The sequence below is a fragment of the Mytilus californianus genome, unplaced genomic scaffold (assembly GCF_021869535.1).
Source record: "Mytilus californianus isolate M0D057914Y unplaced genomic scaffold, xbMytCali1.0.p SCAF_6, whole genome shotgun sequence".
In the NCBI taxonomy this organism is placed as follows: Eukaryota; Metazoa; Mollusca; class Bivalvia; order Mytilida; family Mytilidae; genus Mytilus; species Mytilus californianus.
This window is the reverse complement of record NW_026262712.1, coordinates 106,246,775-106,270,442: the sequence shown is the minus strand read 5'-3', so window position 1 is coordinate 106,270,442 and position 23,668 is coordinate 106,246,775. Positions and strand designations below refer to the sequence as shown.

Genomic DNA, 23,668 nt, shown 5'->3' with positions numbered 1-23,668 from the left:
ATTGCACATCTCTTTTTGTACCCTTTAACCAAGAATATTGAACAAGATCAAGAGCACACTAAGAGATCAGCATGTTTCTGCTTGCATAATTATAATTCGAAGGGAATATAATGTGTCACACAAATGCTATCCGAACTTTGAATTATAACCTCTCCAGGAACGAAGTAAACACTAAAAGCAGATTATGTTGAGGGACTGATGCCACACATTGCATCTACTAACACTGACAAGGAATAAACGCCAAATAAAAGCAAAATCACTATAGTGAAATTCTCTACTTCAATATCGTGGAGACAATTTGCCAATAACATGTCTTATAAACTTATTGAGTGTAATCCAAAGATTACGAAAAGCATTAGTGGATTGGTACCATCTAAGTGACTATATAGATGCCAATACCTTTTCAAATATTATTATATATTACAATTTTGAAACTCCATCACTTCCCCATCACATTGCAGTGTCTCCCATTTTGAGAAGAGAAGACAAGACAGAAAGTTTTCATTGTTCTTTAATCTCCTAATAATTAACCTCTATTGTTGCTATTATGATCCTATAACTGCCAAAACATTTCAATAAAATTTAACACCATGATAACACAGGTCTGTGAAATGCAAGAAAAAAATAGTTTAAGAATTTTATACAAATTCAATCTTGCATAGATGCTAACCTATTTCTTCATATAATCTCCATGCAAGTTTTGATATAATTAATTCACTAATGATATAAATGCTGATTTAGAAAATCAAAATTTAATGAAATTTCAAGTTATTCATGGAAAACAACCTTAAAGCAAAAAGTTAATACATGATTGATGGATGCATGCTGTAAAATCATAACAACAAGAATACAAGTCCTGAAGACATTATGTCCCCTGTGTGAATATCAATATTCACAAACCACTACTAACTTCTCAATTTAACTTCCTTTTCATCAATGCAAATCATAGAATAAAGCACACAATAAAAAGCTTTTGTAATTTTTAATTCATTTGCTTATAGAGACATGATATATGAAATTGATAATTGTGAAATGACAATGATATAATGTAGAAGCAATGAATTGAGTGCCAGGTCAAAAATTAGGTTACGATTGAAGCCTGATTCACAAAATACATCTAAAAATGTTACAACAGGTAAAATGTATCAATTTTACCTATATGGTTATACTTTGCAGGTTTTTCACTGCAAGGAACTGACAAAATCAATTTAGCAGTGAGCTTTAAATCATTACCCGAATTTTGAAGATCATCAGGATCAATGGTTGTTGGTCAGAGATTTCCATATTGCAGAGTGTTTCCTGACAAAAGGTATTTAAAAAAACTACTCACATTTATGTTTAAACTAAAGCAAATATCATAATATATATATAATGATACAGATCTACATTGGCACATCAATAACCCAGTTCCTTTCCTTCAATCTGCTACCAATACACTCGGGATTTCTCTAGTACATGTACATGCAATTTGTTCAAAGATATAACACAAATACTGACATATTCAAACTAAGTAAATAAACAAGTATGATTATATAACACAGTTACGGTACTATTTTCAATACTACAGTACATACATACTGTGAAGTCATTGTCATTTTAATGTCATGTCATTTAAGTATATGCACTGAATCAAAATAATGTTGAACAGGGGATCCAAAACATGAACTCCTGAATGACTGTTTTTATCACAAACCCCTGTCACATCTCCTTTTACTTCCAGATCAAATTCAGGAATTTCTTGCATAACTCATAATATTCATTTAATATATAACGCAACACTGTGAAGTTTCAATACAACTGACTGACAGGTTCCAATAAGTGCCCTTCAAGACCAGTAAATAAGTTTAGGGTCAGAAAAAAATTGTCAGCAATCACCCTTTTGAACAGGAAGGCAAGAAATTTTAACTGGTCTTTAGAGCGAATTCAAAGCAACTCCTTGTTTGGACTCTTGGACTGACATATATGCAACCAACTGGTTAATTTCGATCATGATATTCACAAAATAAGAGCGCTTTGTCTTCTAACACAACCTTTGAAAGTTATACATACATTTACAAGAAAATCCATACACAAGCAAAATATATTATTTCAGTGCTGACATAAAAGATAAAATAATTTTTTTTTCATAGCTTTTTCATTGTTTCATAAAACAAGAACTGTTGATGTAAAAAAAATTAAGAGTATACAATATTAAAAATATTCTAGTTTTTGTTTCTACAGTTGAGCTGGTGATCTGGCTCTTTGTATTGATGTTCAAACACACATTCCAGTAACTTTTGTTCCTGCTCAACAAGAACACAAAGGGACCACGCAGAGTTCGGCACGGCCATGATTTTATCAGCCGTAGGTTCACTTCATACTGTTTATCTCATTTTATAGACCATTGACTCCTTCATTGCTGAGATTTCTCCCTTGAAGTCAACATCTATTTCAAAATCAAGATCTCTCTGAAAAATACAAAATATTCTTGAGCTAAAAATAATTTAAATATATATAAAATTTAATGTGTGTTAAATGTTAACAGTATTTGTTGAACAATTTAATACAAATGAATATTTTCCATAGCAGGAAGTATTCAAGTGCGTTTAATATTCTAAAAAGGATAACATCAAAGACCTTTCATGCAATAACCATTTTGTGGGGTTTTTTTTTTTGGTAACTGTGTTAAAGGAAAAAGAACATGACTCAATAGAAAGACTGTACAATACAGAAAAAAGTACACGAAAATGAACAAATCCAATAAAAAATAAAAGAAAAATGTGTCGGGGGACACGAATGCCCCTGCTCAAGCTTGCTTATAATAAGTGAAAATACTTTTGGGACAGACGGACAAACTGACAGAAAGACTGTCAAGGGTAACACTTAATGCTCCCGTCGCCACTAGGCACAGGCATTAGAAAACACAGGTATATCAAAATAAATGAGAAATGTGTCCATGGCACACAGATGATGCCCCACTCTTGCAATAAATTTGTTATAAAGAGACATAACTCAAGAACTGTAAAAGTAACACTACCCAAATTTGTATTTGATCTGAGTTTTGTGGTAATAAGCATTGTTTATAAGTTTCATAACAATTGGTTGACACAAGCTTAAGTAAGGGAACAGAAACAAAAAATTCAGCAATTTTTCCATTTGTAAAGGGGCATAACTCTAGAACAGTAAAAGTGACGCCACCGAAATTCGAACTTGATCTGTGTTTGGTGGTAATTAGCATTTTGCCTAAGTTTCATAACATTTGGTTGAGGCAAACTAAAGTTACAGAACAGAAACGAATATTTCAGCAATTTTTCCATTTGTAAAGGGCATAACTCTAGAAAGGTAAAAGTGATGCCACCAAAATTCAAACTGGATTTGTGTTTTGTGGTAATAAGAATTGTCTATAACTTGCATAACATTTTGTTGAGGCAAACTTAAGTTAGAGAGTGAAAACCAATTTTTTACTAACCACGTTATTTTTATTCGGTTTCACACTTAAAGTTCCATATAATTCTTCTCCTTTCTTAACTGTCAGATCTAACTGGTCAAAATAAAATACTGTCTGTTTCCAATGGGTATATGGTGCTTCTGGTGCTATAAAAAAACAAACCTTTTGTTACACAATCATAAAGTTGATTAACTTAATTAATCTATATTATAAATAAATTGTATATTTAGTAAAACTATTACAGTAGAATTTACATAGAACACATGATGGTTAATTGAAACTCAACCTTTCTTTTCTGATTTTAATTGCTAATCTGTTTCTGACAACTGGGCTTAGCAATTTCAAGTACACTTCTCTACAATCAGCACTATGTCTCATGACTGTATTGAGATCAGCATCATGTTCTAGATACTGACCTCACCCACAATCTGATTGTTATTATACTTCTCGTTGACGGCCATAGCTGGTATAATTATAACAGTACGGTGCTTTTGAGAAGAAAATGAATAAATAGTACATTTAAAAGAGTTTAATCATATACATCCATAGTTCACAGTAGAGCCAAGACAAAATCAAGTCACAGGAATAAAAGAAATATCTATGAGTTCAAAACCATTTTACTTACTTATTTTTAACTAAATATGCCAATATATATTACATTTTATATCGATTTACACAGAAATAATCATGAGAAGATATTAGTATTAAATTAAATGTCTGCTACGCAATGGGTAAATATGCAACTCAAATTTTAGAATAGTCCTAAAATTGATAGCTGTGCATATGATCAACATTAGTATTTTTTTAATCTACTTACAATCTATGCAGTAAAAAGAAACAGTGTACAAAGAATGAAGAGAATTCAATTCTATAGACAAATAGCATCTCTATAAGGGAGCTTCCATTTGATTTTTATGGGTGGGCTAGGATGAAAACTTTTGTCCTGCCTTTTTTTTTAGTTGTAATCTGTCCTGCCTTTTTATTTTTCACTCTTTTCGGTCCTGCCTTTATTTTTATTAGTTTATCCTGACTTTTTTTACATAAATTGTCTTCCTCCCTTTTTTTTTTTGCAAAGTTGCTCATCCTGCCTTTTTTTTTTACTCTAAACTCCTGTCCTGCCTTTTTTTTCAAATTTCATCCTAGTCCCTTTTTATATATATATTATGTGGTAGACACAATATGAACCTTTTTTCTACTAGCATCACTCTCAATCACTAATAAGTTTTTAACTGGACTTGCAGCTATGTTTTATTTTTACATTATCTACTTATTAGAAGACTTAGTAGACTTTATTTCCTGGTACTAGAATAAAGTAGATATGGGGAGTGAAAGTTAAAAATCTACTGCATTAGATAACTTATGAGTTTAAAAAGGTCTTTTTGTGGAAAATTTGATTAAATGTAAATGCTTATGCAAACGAAAATTGTTTGCTTAAATTTTTTTGTTTTTTAAACAGTGTACCAGACTGTATTGAGATGAGCCCCATGAAAAGAAACTAACCTCACCCACAATCTGATTGTTATTATACTTCTCGTTGACGGCCATAGCTGCTATAACAAGAAATGATTGTAACAGGATGCTGTTACGAAGTCTCCCAAACGAAGCTCCCATAATTCGTAATTTCCAGGGTCGCCTGACATTGGGCAACGTCCAGTGAAAATTGGTTTGGTCCAGTAAAGTTATATGCATTAGTGATGCCTGGGGACTAACCTTGTATATCATTCAAATCATCTTGGCATGACAAACCAGAATATATATGGTTTAGGGGTGGGGATCTCGACCATTTACAAGATACTAGAACATTGGGGTTGGGGAGGAACCCCTGGGGACTGGCCCTATATGTCATTCAAATGTTCATTACATGAGGAACAGGAATATATATGGTTTAGGGGTGGGGATCTCAACCATTTACAAGATATAAGAACATTGGGGGTGGGGGGAACCCCTGGGGACTGACCGTATACGTCATTCAAATGTTCGAGCCATGACAAATAGGAATATATATGGTTTAGGGGTGGGGATCTCAACCATTTACAAGATATTAGAACTTTCTCAAATGGCAGGGGGTCGGGATGACCCCTGGGGACTAACCCTGTATATCATTCAAACCATCTTAGCATGACAAACCAGAATATATATGGTTTAGGGGTGGGGATCTTGACCACTTAGAAGATATTAGAACTTTCTTAAATGGCAGGGGGTGGGGGTGACCCCTGGGGACTAACCCTGTATTACATTTGATGTGCTTTATCATGACAAACCAGAATATATATGGTTTAGGGGTGGGGATCTCGACCATTTACAAGATATTAGAACTTTCTCAAATGGCAGGGGGTCGGGATGACCCCTGGGGACTAACCCTGTATATCATTCAAACCATCTTAGCATGACAAACCAGAATATATATGGTTTAGGGGTGGGGATCTTGACCACTTAGAAGATATTAGAACTTTCTTAAATGGCAGGGGGTGGGGATGACCCCTGGGGACTAACCCTGTATTTCATTTAATGGGCTTTATCATTTAGAACATTTTCAATTAAAAAGATTGTGTCTATCACAAACGGTTTTCAATTTATAATCATTTGAAAATTTTAAAAAATAAAATCCCATAGGGTTCTTTAGTAAAACCCTCTTTTCTTTTTGCCCCTCAAAGTACCCCTTTATAAACCCCATTGCACAAACAAAACCCTGATTGCACCACTAGACATGTTAGTCTAACATATTGTGAAACCCTAAGTTAATCTGACAAGCGGTTTTGGAGAACGGGTGCGGACAAGTTCAAATTTAAAAGCGGCGGAAGAAGAAGAAGAAGAAGAAGAAGAATAATAATAATAATAAGAACTGAGCAAAAACAATAAGTCTTCCCAAACTTCATTTGGGAGACTTAATTAAAACAGTACGGTGCTTTTGAGAAGAATCTGTAATTACAGTTTTATTTTTTTTACTTTTATCTCTCCATATACCCTGCAGTTGTTATTGTTTTGAAACAGGTTTTCTGTGAATTTAGAAGCCAAATTGTGAACAGAATTTTCAACACGTACGCCATTAAAGTATTATAGATACACAAAATCCATTCTAAATATTTGGTACAAAATGTCAAACTAAGTTTTGATTCTAAAACTTCATTTAACACTGCTAAAAAACTATACCTGTTGAGAAGCCAGTTCGTTTGTGACATTTCGTAAATTCAATGTTGAAATATGTGACAAGAGCATGAATATAATCACTTCTACGGCACTGAAGGTGAAAAGGAGCTGTAAATGACAGGTCATCTAATTGTACTGTATATATGTCAACCTCCTGAAAAATTATTTGTAGAATTAGTCTAGGAAAAAACAATTCAACTTTACTTTTCTGCAGTTTTGTAGGTAAAGTCGATTACCATATACTGTAAATTCAGAAATATCTGTGTTCATTTATAATTGTAATTATTGAATAACAACACAAAAATGTGAGATTTATTAATACGATTTCAAGAAATGCTGCATACAAATACTTATTATAGTTTTTTAATTGAAGTTTTGAGTGTAGCCAATCCTGTAGTAATTTTTCCCAATAATAATACCACAACAAAAATTTCTTTTACAGTATATTGCATGCTGAAAATTTTTTTACAAAGCCTTAAAAATATTGTTTCAGACTGTATTGAGATGAGCCCCATGAAAAGACACTAACCTCACCCACAATCGGATAGTTTATGTACTTCTCGTTGACGGCAGCCATAGCTGGTATAATTTTAACAGTATGGTGCTTTAAAGAAGAATCTGCCAATGACTAATGTTAAATTAAAGACTTTTTTTTAATCCCTGTATCCTACAGTTGCAATTTAGAACAAGTAACACTTCAATGTATCCTGTGTGAAGTTACAAATAATTCAGTTTAGACACAACTCTAATGATTTATATAACTTTATATATTGAACCATTTCAAATGCTGACTTAGGATTCACTTTATAAAGAAAGTTTTATTGTTTTAGCACGCAAAATGGGCCAACTTTTGTCAATCTAAATTGGTCCACCCTTTTTATTTGCATATCTTCTATAAAAACTGAACTGTCACAAAATCGTATTCCAACTTTATTGTGCCATGATAGATAAATTTTTTCACCAAAAAATACATGTCTGGAAATGGTGGAAAAAAGAGGGCCTGCATGGTGATCATAAGCATACCCCCCTTTTTTTTTTGTCGGACATATATACTTACCAATACTGAACTTAGTGTGAAGCAGACATTCCTTTAGTATAGCATTATATATCAGACTTACCTTGACCAGACAGGCATTGGTAACAACCATATTAGGGTCAACTACATCAACCAAAGGTTCGGCAATGGCAGTCTTTCTGATACAACTCATATCAAAGCCATATACGTTGTCCCACCCTGAAAATAAAGATAGAACTCATATGAGGAAAGCCACTATACAAACATAACATCAAAATGAAACTATGTGTGGTGAGAAACGTTCAGAATGTCAGCTTGATTAAAAAAAAGTCTTTTCTGCAAATAGTCATATTTAAAATAATTAGAGTTTTCAATAAGTGTATGCCTGCTTTTATCAACACAAGGGTGACCATGTGTCTCTTCTGCTTTACTGATCAACAGTGAAGTTTATGCTGACAGTCTTTCAAGATTCAAATTTTACTGCAGGCAACTACGCCATTAGGTCTCTGGCGGATAGTCACCTCATTGGCAATCACACCACATACCACATCTCCTTAATATATTTCACATTAACTTAACATTATAATGACCCATGAAAATAATGCAACGGTCAGATGAAACCTGCCACACGAACATGTACACCTCCATGTAATAATCATTATATACATCAATTATAATTGACCTATTGGTTACAGTATCTGAGAAATTAATATCAAAAACATGTTGACCAAAACCATAAAAATGAGGTCAAGGTCAGATGAACACTTAAAATACAAACTGAAAACTTTATTTGCAATAAAATGTCTCAAGACTGTATTGAGATGAGCATCATGTTCTAGATACTGACCTCACCCACAATCTGATTGTTATTATACTTCTTGTTGACGGCCATAGCTGCTATAATTATAACAGAATGGTGCTTTTGAGAAGAAAATGAATACATATATTAGTATATTCAGTAGAGTTTAATCATATACTTCAGGAGTACAGAGATACATGTGCCAAGACAAAAAGATTTTGAAAGAAACTCTGCTAGCATTAACAAGATTGCACAGGCTTAACTGGTTATAATTGTGTTAGAAGGCTTGAAAGTTTTACTACAGGTATCACATAAACTTAACATTATCAATGATTCAAGAAAATAAGGTCAAGGTCCAATGATCTTACTGGACAGACAAGCTCACCATACAATCATTCCATACACCAAATAAAGTTGACCAATGCACCATAAAATGTGGTCAAAGTCCAATATTTGATTGATGGTTGGTGTTTAACGCCACTTTCAGCACTATTGGCTATATTGTGATGGCTAGTTTTTATTGGTGGAGGAAGCTGGAGTACCTGGAGAGAACAACTGACCTTTCGCAGGAAATGTAGTCCTAGTCAATTAAGGAGTTGAAAGCACCTGCCACATGCAGCGTTCAAACTCACAACCTCAAAGTTGACAGGCTAGTGATACAGTAGATAACTGCTAAGACCACTTGGCCACCAAGGCTCCCTCAAAGTCGAATGAATCCTGCTTAAAAACTTATCCAACTATGAAACTTAACATTGAACACAGATCCATGAATCGAGGTAATTGTTAGGTGAACCCTTTTGACAGATTTAGACATGTACACCTTATAACCATTTCATACACCATGTATAGCTGACATATTTAAGTGCTTCTAGTATCTGAGAAAATGACCATTCCATAAAAAACTTATGAAACCAATGAACCATGAAAAAGAGGTCAAGGTCAGATGAACCCTGACAGACAGACAGGTATATCTGACAATAAACCCATACATAGTTGACCTATTGCTTATAGTATCTGAAAAACAAGCAACATTGACCAATGAACCATGTAAATGAAAATAAGGTCAAGGTCAGATGATCCATTATGTGCCAGATGGACACACCACAATCATTCCATACACCAAATAAATGTGAACTTTTGCTTATAATATCTGAAATCCTAATCACAAAAACTTAACATTGACCAAAAAAACCATGGGAATTATATCAAGGTCAGATGAACATTTAAAACTCTCTGAAGACTGTGATACAATGTCTCATGACTGTATTGAGATAAGTATCATGTTCTAGATACTGACCTCACCCACAATCTGATTGTTATTATACTTCTCGTTGACGGCCATAGCTGCTATAATTAAAACAGTACGGTGCTTTTGAGAAGAAAATGAATACCTAGTATATTCATATACTTCTGGAGTTCAGAGATGTGCCAATACAAAAGGATTTTGTGAGAATACCTGCCAATATAAAAAAGAGTGCACACTCTGAAATGTCTCACCTACTTTACTGATTATAACTGAATTTAATGTTGATAGCTATAGGCTTCAATGTTTTACTTCAGTATCACTCCAACACAACATTATCAAGGACACACGGACAGACAGACACCCGGTAATTCTATGTCCCCCGCAACGTGTTACACGCAGAAAAAAACATGCAAGTTTACTATACCCTGACCAACCCTTACTTTTTTTTTTCACTGAAAATTTAGCAAATTATATTTTCAAAGGTTTTATTCTTGATAGCAATATTCTTTTTAATTAACTACTAGCTTACTAATGAAAATCGTAAACAATATAGTATTGTGTTAAAACATCTGACTGACATAAAAACTTTGGCAATAGCTGCCTTAACAGAAATATAGGTAAATGCAATAAGATATCCAATTCCTCAAATGTATAAAACCATGTCTGGGATTGAAGATCAAATAAAAAAAAAAAATAATTTGCAGACCATCCCTTCCTATTTTTTCTTCAGGTTACAGTAAACACACATATACTTTTTTGGCCTTAAAATCATTCCATACCAAAAACCAGGATTTTTTTTAGAATTGTTATACTAAGGTTATAATTGGCCTATATACCAAAGTAAGTTGTCCTATTTAGGCTTTGACTCAATTTATATACAAAAACCAGGATTATTTAGTATATTTCATGCCACTTATCAACTCGAGGTAGGAGAGTACAGATGTCATATATACTGGTATCCCTTCTCAGAAATACCCATGACTTTATTAAATGTTATACACAAAATAATGTCATGGATGTAGGAATAGAAAAATGTATGAACACGAGGCGATCTAGGATTTTGATAAAAGGGGGGCCCCATTGCAAGCCAATGCTTGGAGTGATACGTCTATGCATTTAACATATATGAAGCTTCATAAGGGGGGACTGGGCCCGTGCGATGGTACTCCAAACCATGATGGTCATGCTGAAGTGCGATGGTTTGACAATGAAGTCATTTTGATTATGCCAAAGTGCAATGGTGGCATTGTGCCTTTTTCTTGTTGATAGCTACGAATTGTGTTGGTGGTTATGCTTAAGTTCGATGGATTACATAAACTTTATTGTCAATTTTTATCATATTCACACGCCGATGAAGAAGTCAATTTGATTGTTAGAAGCAGCTTTTCAGATTTTTAAGAACATAGTCGAGAGAATGCAGCAAAATTAATGACAACATCTGACGAAGCCCATCGTACCCCAGAGTCTTACATATATACACCATACCAGTAATTTTAACCCTTTTTAAAAGTGCTTTAAATACTTCATAAAAGACAAAAGAGTTAAGCCCTTTTCAACTGATTTTTGTAGTTTGTTCTTATGTTGTGCTGTAACACCACTGTCTCAATTTAGGGAAGGGTTGAGCACTCACAAACATGTTTAACCCGCCACATTCTTTAGGTGCCTGTCCCAAGTCAGGCGCCTATAGTTCAGTGGTTGTTGTGGGTTCATATCTCTCATATATTTGTTTTTCATAAATTTTGTTATAAATTAGGCCGTTAGTTTTCTCAATTGAATTGTTTCATATTTTTCATGTCAGGCCATTTATAGCTAACTATACAGTACAGGTTTTTATTATTGTTGAAGGTTGTACAGTTGTCTATAATTGCTACATCCACTTTATTTGAACTTGGGTGGATAGTTGTATCATTGGCAATCATACCACAACTTATTTTCATAAAGCATGACTAACTTGAATGAATGTAATATTTCTGATAATCTTTTCTGAAATCCAACAGGATAATTGCTTTTAAGTACATTTTGTATTTCTATTTTATCTACAACAACTTCTGTCTCCTTGAACATACAAATTTCTCAAGCTACAGAGACATTTATTAGTATCACAAACTTAACATGTCAAGCTTCACATCAAGCAGGTTGTATGTATCCATAGCAACATATCAAGCAAGTTCTATGTACCCATAGCAACACTTACAATTGATTTTCTCATCTTTGTATTGCCTATCTTCAATGGCACATACATACAATGTAGCTCTGTCTGGGAAAATCATACCTCCTGGATTCTACGGAAACAGAAAGAAAGAGGACTGTTATAGACTTACAGTTAATTTTAGTATCCTTATATTGTCTGTCTTCTATTGCAGTTACGTACATAGTTGCTCTGTCCGGGAAGATCAATCCACCAGGTGTCTAACAAAATAATATAAGGTCACAAGGTCATGAAGGTAGTGGATGTAGTTTTACTGAAAGCCCTTACATTATAATGTGCAAGATTTTCAGGGAAAGCACTTTTAAAATGTTAGTACATTTGTGTTGTACATGTATATGTGAATATATCAAAACATATCTTTAACATCAAGTATACTATAAACTCAGAAATTATTTTGTGCATTTTAAATTATTAATGTAATTGTTAATTAAAGGACAAAACATGAGATTATTAAATGCAATTTCTGGAAATGGAGTTTAAAATTAGTGCTAAATAACAATTCCCATGCAAGATTTAATTTCTGTGAAGCTTAATGATATCATGTCACAATTTTAACATTTAAAAAATCCAAAAAATTTCTGAACATACAGTAAATACAAATAATAAATTTGAGTGGTTTGCTTTTCCTGGGTAATTTGTAAGTTTTAGTGACGAAACAGACATATCTCATCCTTGTCTCAAGACTGTATTGAGATAGGCATCATGTTCTAGATACTGACCTCACCCACAATCTGATTGTTATTATACTTCTCGTTGACGGCCATAGCTGGTATAATTATAACAGTATGGTGCTTTTGAGAAGAAATAATCATTTGGAATTCAGATTGGTAAACGTCAAGGAAACAATTCTATTAAAAGTAGCTCCCAGAAACAAACAATAACAAGTTACAGTATCAGCTAGTAAATAGTAAATCTACAATAAAATACATGACATATGGAACCCTTACTGGTTCATCATTGCATGGTGCAAAGATAAAGGAGTTGTTCTTGGTTAATTTACTATTTTCCTATCAATTATAAGAAGACCAATTACAGTTCAAACAATGTAGGAATCTAATGATATAATTTGCTCATGCAATTGTTTAAAAAAATGCCATGAACAACAATAATCTAAAGATATATGAAATTGTTTTGGTTAAGTCAATTTTTTAACAGTTCTAAAGTATTTGTGTTTCAAGTGCATTTTCTTAATTCAAGAATTTGGTTTTCTTTATTCCCCAAATGTCATAAATGTAAAATGCACATATGAAATTGCAGTTATTTATAATAAGGACAGTAATCAAAGGAATTTACATTTAAAAAGACAGCCATGCTGTCCATTTAACTCTGTACATTTGTACAATTTTAACACCTTATACCATTTTAAATGTTTACAGCATGACCATTACATCAAATTGGCTCAATCCTACTTTAGTCAGGTGAACTTAGTTATATTTATTCATTCCTGCTTAAAAAAAATAATTTTGTTTCTGACAGTGAATTCTTAACAGAATGAATGCTCTTTTGAGCTTGTGACCTGTAGGGCTAGTTGAACCAGGATATTCTCTATTTAAAAGTTTTACATATTTCATTCTTGTCTCAGACTGTATTGAGATAGGCATCATGTTCTAGATACTGACCTCACCCACAATCTGATTGTTATTATACTTCTCGTTGACGGCCATAGCTGCTATAATTAAAACAGTACGGTGCTTTTGAGAAGAAATAATTATTTGGATTTCAGATTGGTAAACGTCCTGAACAACCAAGACCAGACCTACATTGTATCTAACAAGAGTATTACTTTTCACCGAAAAGTCTCTATGGCAAAGATGACAGTGATTAAAAATAAATTCTTACCAGCCATTTGTCCCTGGCAAAGATGACAGTGTTTAACATAGATTCATAGAAAAGACAATACCCCATCCATTCACTGATTATGATGTCTACTTTCTCTATACCATCAGGTAATGACACCTCTTCTACCTTTCCTTTGATCAGAGTTACCACTGAAAAGTATTACAATCACCATAATATAGATATGCAAACGCAACATGGTGATTTTCAGGAAACGAATAACAGGCAATTACCCATACATATATTTCAAGTGGTCATGCATTAAAAGATTTTCTAGAACAAAACCAATTTAATCATCTGTAAGGAGTTTTGCAATTTCTAATAATCCTGATATAGTACCAAGATTGAACTATATTCTGGTGAATAGATTTAATATTTTCTGTACACAGAGCATTTATTTTCTTTACTATTAATGAATACTCAAATCTTCAGCTAATGGTTAAGCATTGATATGTGGCAAAAAGTTTTCTTGTGCAGACTGTTTTCTCCAAATACACTGATTGCTTTCAATAACAGCCTATTAAGTTTAGTGCTCTGTTAAAAAAAATCTTACCATCAGAAAACTTGTTAGCATCAACAATTTTCTGTGCATACTCTATAATACCAGAGCATTCAATCTGAAACAAAATAAATTCATTTGTTAAAATACTGCATCTTCAAAAAGTAAACAATTATCCAACACTGATTATCTGTTTTGAACAGTTATCCTTCAGAAATTAAAGTGCTTGTCAGCACTAAGCGGAAAAAGATTGCTTTCATTGTGCATTATGAACTTAAACATTTCATTTATTAAGCAGATTAAGAAACATGTTAAGGCAATATTTTTCATTCAGTTATCCCCCTTTCTCCATAATTGTCAGTACACTGTAAATACTTTCTACAATTGATGTAGTTTTTAATAAAATGGTTTCTTGAAAAGTATGAAAATACAAAAACATAATTTTGTAAACTGAATATCGGAGTATATACAATAATAAATTGCTTGACATAGATATGGATAAGATCTACAGAATATTCACTTCACTATTTTGTCTCACAAAGTGTAACCTCACACCAAAAAATAGGAAGAGAAGAAGACCTTTTAAAACTAACTATGCAGTATGGCTTACGCTCATTGTTGAAGGCGGCACAATGACCTTGGTGCCCTTACCCCCGCCCTTCTGCCCTCAAAAGTAAAAGAATGCACCCCTCTGCCTTTTCAAAAAAAATATAATTTCAAAATTTTATGCCTACCGGCGTTTCCGGTAAAAATGTTACCTGATTGTGTAACACTAATTAACTGACAATGGGATTAAGTTAAATACCTAATGCTTTGGCAGTTTTATCACCTTTGTTAATGATTGTTTACTGCTAATTAGTGGATTTAAGATAATTGAACAAATACTAGATATTTAATACAGAATGAAATGTCAACATGTTATCCATTTGTAATGTTTATGTACAGCATGTACACCTGAAAAAAATTTATTTCAGAAGGCATAGCATAAAAAGTAAAATCTTAAACAATTTTAAATGCATACATAGTTTTGACTTAATTGGTAAAAAAATGTTTTGTTTCATAACGATGAGTATGAAATTTAAAGAGGAATCAAAGAAATTTGTACTTTGAACATAACAAGATTCACTTCCTGTTTTTAATACTTCTTGTATTTTATAATCCTCCTGACATGGAGCACTCAACAAATTTATTTTTAACAATGATGGAGAAAAAAGTAACTGTTTATACTTTCTGCATGTATTATTGCATCAATATAAATATGATCATCTCCTGTCTCACCTGTTATATTTATAAAACTCCTTACTGAGGAGCACTTTGGTGTGCACTTAAAAATACTTTTTTGTAACAATTTAAAAGATAATAAATAACTTTCAATAACATATATATACTATATGTTTGAACAAGTAATTTAAATGTGGATAATTTAATTACATTCAGCATTCAATTTTGCATGTATAACTCCATCTTTCAAAACTACTTGTTTATTTTGGCATGTTTGGTATAAGTTATAAAACATTGAAATTTCTGATGATTATTTTCCATACCAAATGTACAAGTTTGTTTAGATTAACATCAGAATGATATGCTTTGCTTCATGGTATGATAATTTGATGAAAAAAAATTCTTACTAACCAACATCAAGAACACATTAATTTCTGAATATGGTTTAAATACAACTAATGTTCTCCAGCTGAGCCTAGCAATATTCAAGGTAATTTATACAATGTCCAACATTGCCCTTAAAATCTGGGTTATAACGCTAAAGTGCCCTTTCAGACAACTTAAGCACCCTTCTGCCCTGAGATTCAAGCTGGAACACTGGTTCTCTTCTATATGCTGTAAAATATCATGAATCAATCGAATGCTATCACTTATATAATGCTTAATGGTCCAATATCTATTTCATAGAGATCCAAAGACCAATACTTCAGTAATTGTCCATTAACCAGGAAACCCTTGTTTTCCCCTAATTCCTAAACGGTTTGAGCCATAACCCCCCAAAGCCAATCCTAACCATCCCTTTGTGGTATGGAAACTTGTGGTATAATTTCAGAGATATCCATACACTGTTCCACAAGTTATTGTCTGGAAACTAGAAAAATACTTATTTGGGCCCCTTTTTGGACCCAATTCCTAAACTGTTGGGACCATAACCCCCAAAGTCAATCCCAACCTCCCTTTTGTGGTTTTAAACATTGTGTTTAAATTTCATAAATTTCTAATCCAAATGTCTTCGGACGACGCTGACGACGTGATACCAATATATGACCACAAAATTTTTTACGGTCTTATAAAAAATAAACCACAAATCTTATCTTGATTATTTTAAGGGCTTACTTTCATGGTAAACCACAGCTTTTATGAGTTACTGACAATCACTTAAAGGAATATCTTGTACCATGTTATTTTTTGCAGATGACTGAATTGTTTGGCAAACCCTGACAAAAGTGCTAAATGCTTCATTTATTCATACAGGTACTGACATGCTACTTAACCAACTCAGATTCTACCAGCTTTATTATTGAATAAAGACACTACGCCTTTCACAAATTCTTGTTATATCCATACATGTAGCTCATTTTATATGAATTATGGAGCTAAAACTATCTATATTTTTAACTTGTGTTCAGTCAACAAAAATCCTTTCTATGTGTACTTACACCAATGACCTTTGAAGCCCCTGCTTTAGCTGCAAACATACAGAGTATTCCAGTTCCACAGCCTACATCCAGTACTACTTTTCCACGGAACAAATGTTTGTTGTGGATCATGGAGTTTCTGTATGTCAAAGTTCTTACTTCATCTTTCAACATTTCCTGTAGGTCATAAACATACATGTATCTTAATAAAAGAAACCAATACTTTTTCTTTACAACATGCCTTGTAGCATATTTTATTCACAGACTCAACAGACACCCATGGCCAACAAAACCAAAAACAAAGGAACTGTACTTTTTTTTACTGTAAGCTTGAGTGAGCATATGTCAAGGACACTACATGCATCCCTCGCGCCCCCAGATAAGGCAGTTATTTAGTTATAACTCAAGTAATTGTAGTCACTGAGGTAGATCTGTTAATTGGGATGAACAGGCAACACAAACTTTTATATGTGTTACTGTATAAATATCTTGCAAAAGTTTTATATATGGGATTCATATCTGTTCTTGATAAATTTAAAGTTCTGAAAGTCAGTTACAGATAGTTAAGTGTGCAGTCCTGTTTGCAACCAAGTACAAAATATTCATTCCATCAGACTTCTTAAGTTAAAATATGCTCTAGATATTTGGTCCTGTCAGGTCAAAATCCGTCCTGTCTGGTGGATTTTTTATTAGTTGGTCTTACCATGTGATTAAATGTTGATTTACAGGACAGTTGTGGACTGACAGATAAACTTATTATCAGAACAATATTTCCTATATATTAAATTGGAAAAATAAGCTTACCAATACATTTTAAGAAAAATAAGAATATGAATTGCCTTTCCTGCAGATAGGTTGAAGTGTTCACGTATATGTATTATCTTGTTTGTCCTTTACACACATTTTCTCTACCTTTTTACATAAAGTAGCAATGCATTTCTTGTGTTGTGAGAAACAAATAAACAATTATAAGTACAATAAATACCTCATGGATGCCAAAATGTGCATAGGAATCAAAATAATAATCTTTTGACGTCATCTCCTCCGGTGCAACATTTCCATTTGGAGTTTTGGTTGAACCGGCCGTGTCTAAACTTGTCTGTGTGGTCTACATGTAAAATAAAATAAAAATCAAACTACATCAGTACAGAAATTTGCCTTAACAGATTTAAGGGTAGCAGCTCACAGTTTGAGACTGAAAAAAAAAAAATTTTTAATGCTAAGCCAGTTTTTCTCCCAGACAATTTCAAGATATCAGTAGTAAAACTGTATTTAGAGACAGAAAAGATACCCAATAAAACTCTCAAAAGAAGCACATTTCTCCCTGGGACATTTTAGCACCTTCACATTTTATCATAACCTTTTTGCTGGCCATCATGCTTAAAATCTCAGTTATATTTCCTCTGTGAATGTGCTATTTCAATTTCTATAAAGAACAAATAAAACTTAGCAGAGATTGCAAAGGTGCTACATGGTTCACTGAACATTCTGCCATAACAGTCCAGTATGGCAGTAAAAAAATCTCTTTAAAAAAATATCTTTTTACTGTGTTCGACCTAGGACTTAACTATTGGTCCAAAGTTTGACCATTGACCCTCCAAACATTGTCCTTTGCTAACTTTACTTTTGTTTACGCATGATAAGGAAGATAAGCAAGCAACCTTTAAAATCAAATTTTTAGAATAAAAAAACTATATCAGTGGATTTTAAAAATTTCTTTATCAACCAAGAAGAAGAATCACTTTTTTTCTCAACAGTTGTGTAGTAATACTTCATATTCTTACATAGCTGTTCCTTATGTATAATTTTATGGTTTATAGTGATAGCTTTAATTTCTCGTTTAAAAAAAAGGCCCGAGACAGATTTGAAAAGGGGGACTTCCTAAATAATTCAGAAATACATTTCAAATTTACTGAAATTTTAATCAAGTTCTCAACAACCTTGGTGCAATATGAATAAAGCACAGAGAATACCACATTTGAGAATTTCAAAAAAAAATATATGCACATAAGACACCAACAAAAATTGGTGTTTCCTACTGACCCCATGCACCAAAAATAAAGGGTTGGTAAGTCAGGATATTTTTCTCATCAATCTCATCATGAAGTTGTTCATATGTTTTTGAGTGTGCAACTGTCATGGGCGTTTGTGTAACAGGTGCATGGTTACATTTCATAAACCAAACTGCAAGCACATTCGATATGCAAGTCACCATTAATGTTCACAAAAAACGCTTTTTAGACCCAGACAATTTTGAAACATGCTAATGTAGAGCTTTTTTACCGATTACTGCCAAATTTTCTCATTTTTATTTCTCTATTTCTTTCTGAAAAAAAGTTAGGGTCATTCAGGCTACCGGAAACACATCTATTTTATTTCTAGTCCTTTATGGAAAATTTAAATTTGTAGTACTTACAGCAGTGTAATTAGACCTAAAGATTGAGGATTTGGCAGGTTGGGGATTAACTCCAAAATGGGTTATATCCTGTTTGGGATATAATTATACTGTGCAAAAAACATTCAAGGGAAATATTGCAACTGATTACATAAAAGGTAACAACTTTTGGTTAGCAACTTTTCTGAATACCAGAGTTTATCAGGATGGGAACAACCCCCCAAATAAGGTATATCCCTTAAATGAGGGACTGTCCCTCAGACAAGGGGTTATTTTGCTGCTGTAGAAAAAGAAAAACTTAGCCTTTTTAACTTAAAAGGGAGAAATTCATTTAAGGTTCATCATAACAAAGGACAAATATGGCTGTATTTTCACATCAAAAACTACTCTGTGAACAGACTTACCTGTGCAGTTTGGAAAGTTTTAAGGTCTGGCATCCACTAGATATATAAAAGTTACATGCATTTTGTGTTTCAGAAAGATAAATCGTTTTTGGATTTTGATGGGCATTTTTTTTCCTTCCTGCAGAAGGTGTAAAAACAAACACCTGAATTGCATTTGATACTGTCCACTCAGTTACTACCTTTAACTCACCTATAGATGTGTAGATATCTATTGTCCATGCCAATCAAGTACAATCAATACAATACAAACCAGTTGTTACCTGAGAGGGAGCATCTCAAAGTTGTATCCCAACTTAGTTTATTTTTACACCTTCTGCAGGAATGAAAAAAAATGCCCATTAAAATCCAAAAAAGATTTTACCTTTCTGATATACAAAATACATTTAACTTTTATATATCTAGTGGATGCCAGGCCTTAAAACTTTCCAAACTGCTCAGGTAAGTCTGTACGCAGTGTAGTTTTTGAGGTGAAAATACGGCCATATTTGTCCATTTGTTATAATAAACCTTAATATATTTTGAACAACTTTTCTAAAAGAGGGGTCCTCTTATTTTCAATAATAAAGAAGATTGAAGTCCATGAGTATTCTAAAATTGATGGATCTGTTTTGACGATATAATACCAGATAGATGTATTGTTCTTTGGGAAAAGTTTCCACAAACAATGTAAACATGTGCCCTTTTGTACTTAAAAAGTTGTTTTAAACAAAACAAAAAAAATATCACTTGAAATTTACCCCTCATGAAAATTGAATGGGATAGTCATTACTTTTAGGGGCTATCCCTCATTTGAAAGGTTGTTCTCAACCAATAGGAGTTTGGTTCCTTGGAAAATGCTGATTTTCAGAGTGATTAATCTAGCAGACTTAGTTCATTCACTAAATAAAATGCTCCGCTGGGGCGCAGCTTGATACGACCGCAGAGGTCAAACCCTGAACAGTTGGGGCAAGTATGGACACAACATTCAAGCTTGATACAGCACTGAATTTGGATTGTAATTAAATATTTGACACAGCATAGGTTTCTGACACAGAATGAAAGTGGTCTAAGAACTTATAATTTTTTAATTTACCTATTCATATATGTGATGGACTGTGAAACTCAGATCAGGAGATTGGGAAATTTTGGTCAGGAGATTAGGACTCAGATCAGGAGGTTTTTAATCGACATAAATTTTGTCGTAAATGTAGCCGTGTGCTGTAAAAATGGTCTTTTAAAGTATGTTTTCTTCAACTTTCCATCCAATTTATTATGTTTATAGTACCCTTGTACTTATAAAGTTTCTCCATCTTTATATTTTACATGTTCAATCTAACATTTTTTTTTTTTTCAGTATGTTCTTTAAATTTTTTACTTCATATTCTATAACACATTTATTGCAACCAGAACATTTGTTTAACTATCTGCAAATAGCTTTTGTTTGCATACTCAGAAAATCATGCTAACTGTTAAACAAGGGTCATAGTTATTATATAAATTTCAATTTAAGCCTTGAAAGGAAGTATAGAATCCTCAAATAATTTTCAAATTATTATTTTTTTATTTGTCCTAAGACATTTAAAATCATTTATTTACCATCCTTTTATGATTATTTGTTCAATTTATATTTTATTTATATTCTTTTAAAAATTTTCATTATTAAAAGGAAAGTAACTTAAAACAGGATAAATCAAGGGAAGTAACCAAATAAATACACAGTTTTTGTTACACAACGGCAGTTAGCCTGAGGTAAAAAATCGTTGATTACCAGTATGTTTGACACCCAAGCTGACAAGTGAAGCCATATAATTATGCATGTTAATTGATTTACAGGTAAAATATAACTTCAGGTAATGTGAGTTACACCAGATGCCTGAGATGATATGTTGGGCAGAAATTTTTCATTCATGAAAAATTTCATACACGGGATTATAATTTTCCTCTTCAACCGGAGGTCGGGAGGAGACTCCTGAAAACAGGATTATTGTACTCCTGTCGGGAGGTTCACATGTATGCTATTCAAACCATATCATTATTATTTGCTTTTATATATAATCAGAAATAACCAATTTAAAATGGAAAATTTTAAAGAAAAAAAAGGAAAAAAAAATCCCCCCCCCCAAATTTTTTGAACCCCCTTATGATTCATCGCCCCCACAATCAATCCCAGCTTTCCCTTTGTGGTATGGTACCTTGCAGTACAATTTTAGAGAGATCCATTCACTTGAACACAAGTTATTGTCTGGAAACTAGAAAAATGCTTGTTTTTTTGTCCCTTTTTGTCCCCTAATTCCTAAACGTTTAGGGCAATTACCCCCAAACTCCAACCCAGCTTTCCCTTTGTGATATGGAACCTTGCAGTACAATTTCATAAAGATCCATACACTAACACACAAGTTATTGTCCTGAAACTAGAAAAATGCTTGTTTTTTGCCCCTTTTTGTCCCCAAATTTGGAGGAAATTACCCCCAAAAATCAATCCCAGTATTCCCTTTGTGATATGGAATCTTGTGATACAATGTCAGAGAGATCCATACACTAACACACAAGTTATTGTCATGAAACTAGAAAAATGCTTGTTTTTTGCCCCTTTTTGGCCCCTAATTCCTAAAATTTGGAGGCAATTACCCCCAAAATCAATCCCAGCATTCCCTTTGTGATATGGAACCTTGTGGTACAATGTCAGAGAGATCCATATACTTACACACAAGTTATGTCTGGAAGTTACAAAAATGCTTATTTTTGGCCCCTTTTTGGCCCCTAATTCCTTAACTGTTAGTACCATAACCCCCAAAATCAATCCCCACCTTCCTTTTGTGGTATTGAACCTTATGGTAAAATTTCATTGAGATCCATTCACTTAAACTAAAGTTAGAGTGCGAAAACTAATGTGTATTCGGACGACGACGCCGGACGACGACGACGACGCCGGACGACGACGACGACGCCGACGCCAACGTCATACCAATATACGACCACAAAAATTTTTTTGCGGTCGTATAAAAAGTTGCTAACCAAAATTAAAGTTGCTGCTATAAAAATTATTTGATGTAAACAAATGCACTTTTCAATCATGTCCATGTTTTTGCAATTTTCAAAAATTAAGATTTGCACTGAAAATTTATATTCCATTTGGACTGTCATGACTATAATACCCCAAATGGATAATCCCTGTTTAGGAAAAGGATTGGCCAAATCATAGCAGAATGAACAAATAAGTAACTCAAGTTATACATGGAATGGCAATTATATAAGTTTCAAAAATAAAATAATGTTATGTAAAAAAAAAAAACAGATAAGAATTAAAATATTTTTGATTTGCCTGTAGCAAGGACGCATAATTAGTATATACTTCCATGCCTTTAGCATGTGTTTAGTCATAAAATGATATGCGACAACGAGAGGGAATTTGAAAAAAGTTTACGAATCAATGAAAATAAATCTCATGGCTACCTATTGTTTTAAATATTTGTACATTGCATTAACATCGACATTTTCTATTGAACAGTTCCTGTTCATTTTCCCCCATTTCAACCGATTTTTGATTATTATAGAAAAAAATCACAATGAACATTACCTCCATGTGTTCCGCCATTTGCTATTGTGCGTGTGAGCACATGGTTGTTTAAAACGTCACCCAAATCTGAGTAGACTGTTCCTGTTGTGAACAAGCAGGGATTCAGACAAAAATGAATAAAGGTATGATTTTATCAAATGAATGTGGACGTGTTCTTCTTCAGTTTCAGAAAACCATCAACATACTGATGTTAACTTTCCGGCGCATGCCTGGTAAATGTTTCAAAAATTTATAATTTATTAAGTACTGTTAAACATAGATAGGGGGGTATAACCTTTATCGGGACTCCGGGATCGGGTGTTTCAGTTAAACTTGGGATTTCGGGATTGATCCTTTCGGGATCCGGGAATTCTTTTTTCGAATTTCGGGATGTAGGGATTTAAATTTTTTTAAATTCGGGACCTCCCCCCCCCCCCCCCCCCCCCCCCCCCCCCCCCCTATAGATACACCTTATCGCTATTTGTCCGCCATTAGTGGACATCACACAAGTTCCCGT

The 23,668-nt window shown here is 33.3% G+C and overlaps 1 protein-coding gene across 2 annotated transcripts; it reads right to left on the bottom strand.

Annotated features, from left to right (window-relative positions):
- Positions 1 to 967: 967 nt before the first annotated feature.
- On the bottom strand, positions 968 to 23,261 carry LOC127706752 (protein arginine N-methyltransferase 1-like). 2 transcript variants are annotated; one of them, XM_052211412.1, is made up of 10 exons: positions 23,173 to 23,261; positions 17,803 to 17,925; positions 16,839 to 16,994; positions 14,233 to 14,296; positions 13,683 to 13,831; positions 11,956 to 12,043; positions 7,693 to 7,808; positions 6,578 to 6,728; positions 3,449 to 3,573; positions 968 to 2,447 (listed from the first exon to the last, which is right to left on the bottom strand). In XM_052211412.1, the coding sequence occupies exons 1-10, from the start codon at positions 23,188 to 23,190 to the stop codon at positions 2,364 to 2,366; spliced, it is 1,074 nt and encodes a 357-aa protein (XP_052067372.1). In that variant the 5' UTR covers positions 23,191 to 23,261; the 3' UTR covers positions 968 to 2,363. The 2 variants fall into 2 exon arrangements, with proteins under 2 accessions (XP_052067372.1, XP_052067371.1); XM_052211411.1 differs by lacking the exon at positions 11,956 to 12,043 and adding an exon at positions 11,829 to 11,916 and having other exon boundaries at positions 23,173 to 23,211.
- Positions 23,262 to 23,668: the final 407 nt, after the last annotated feature.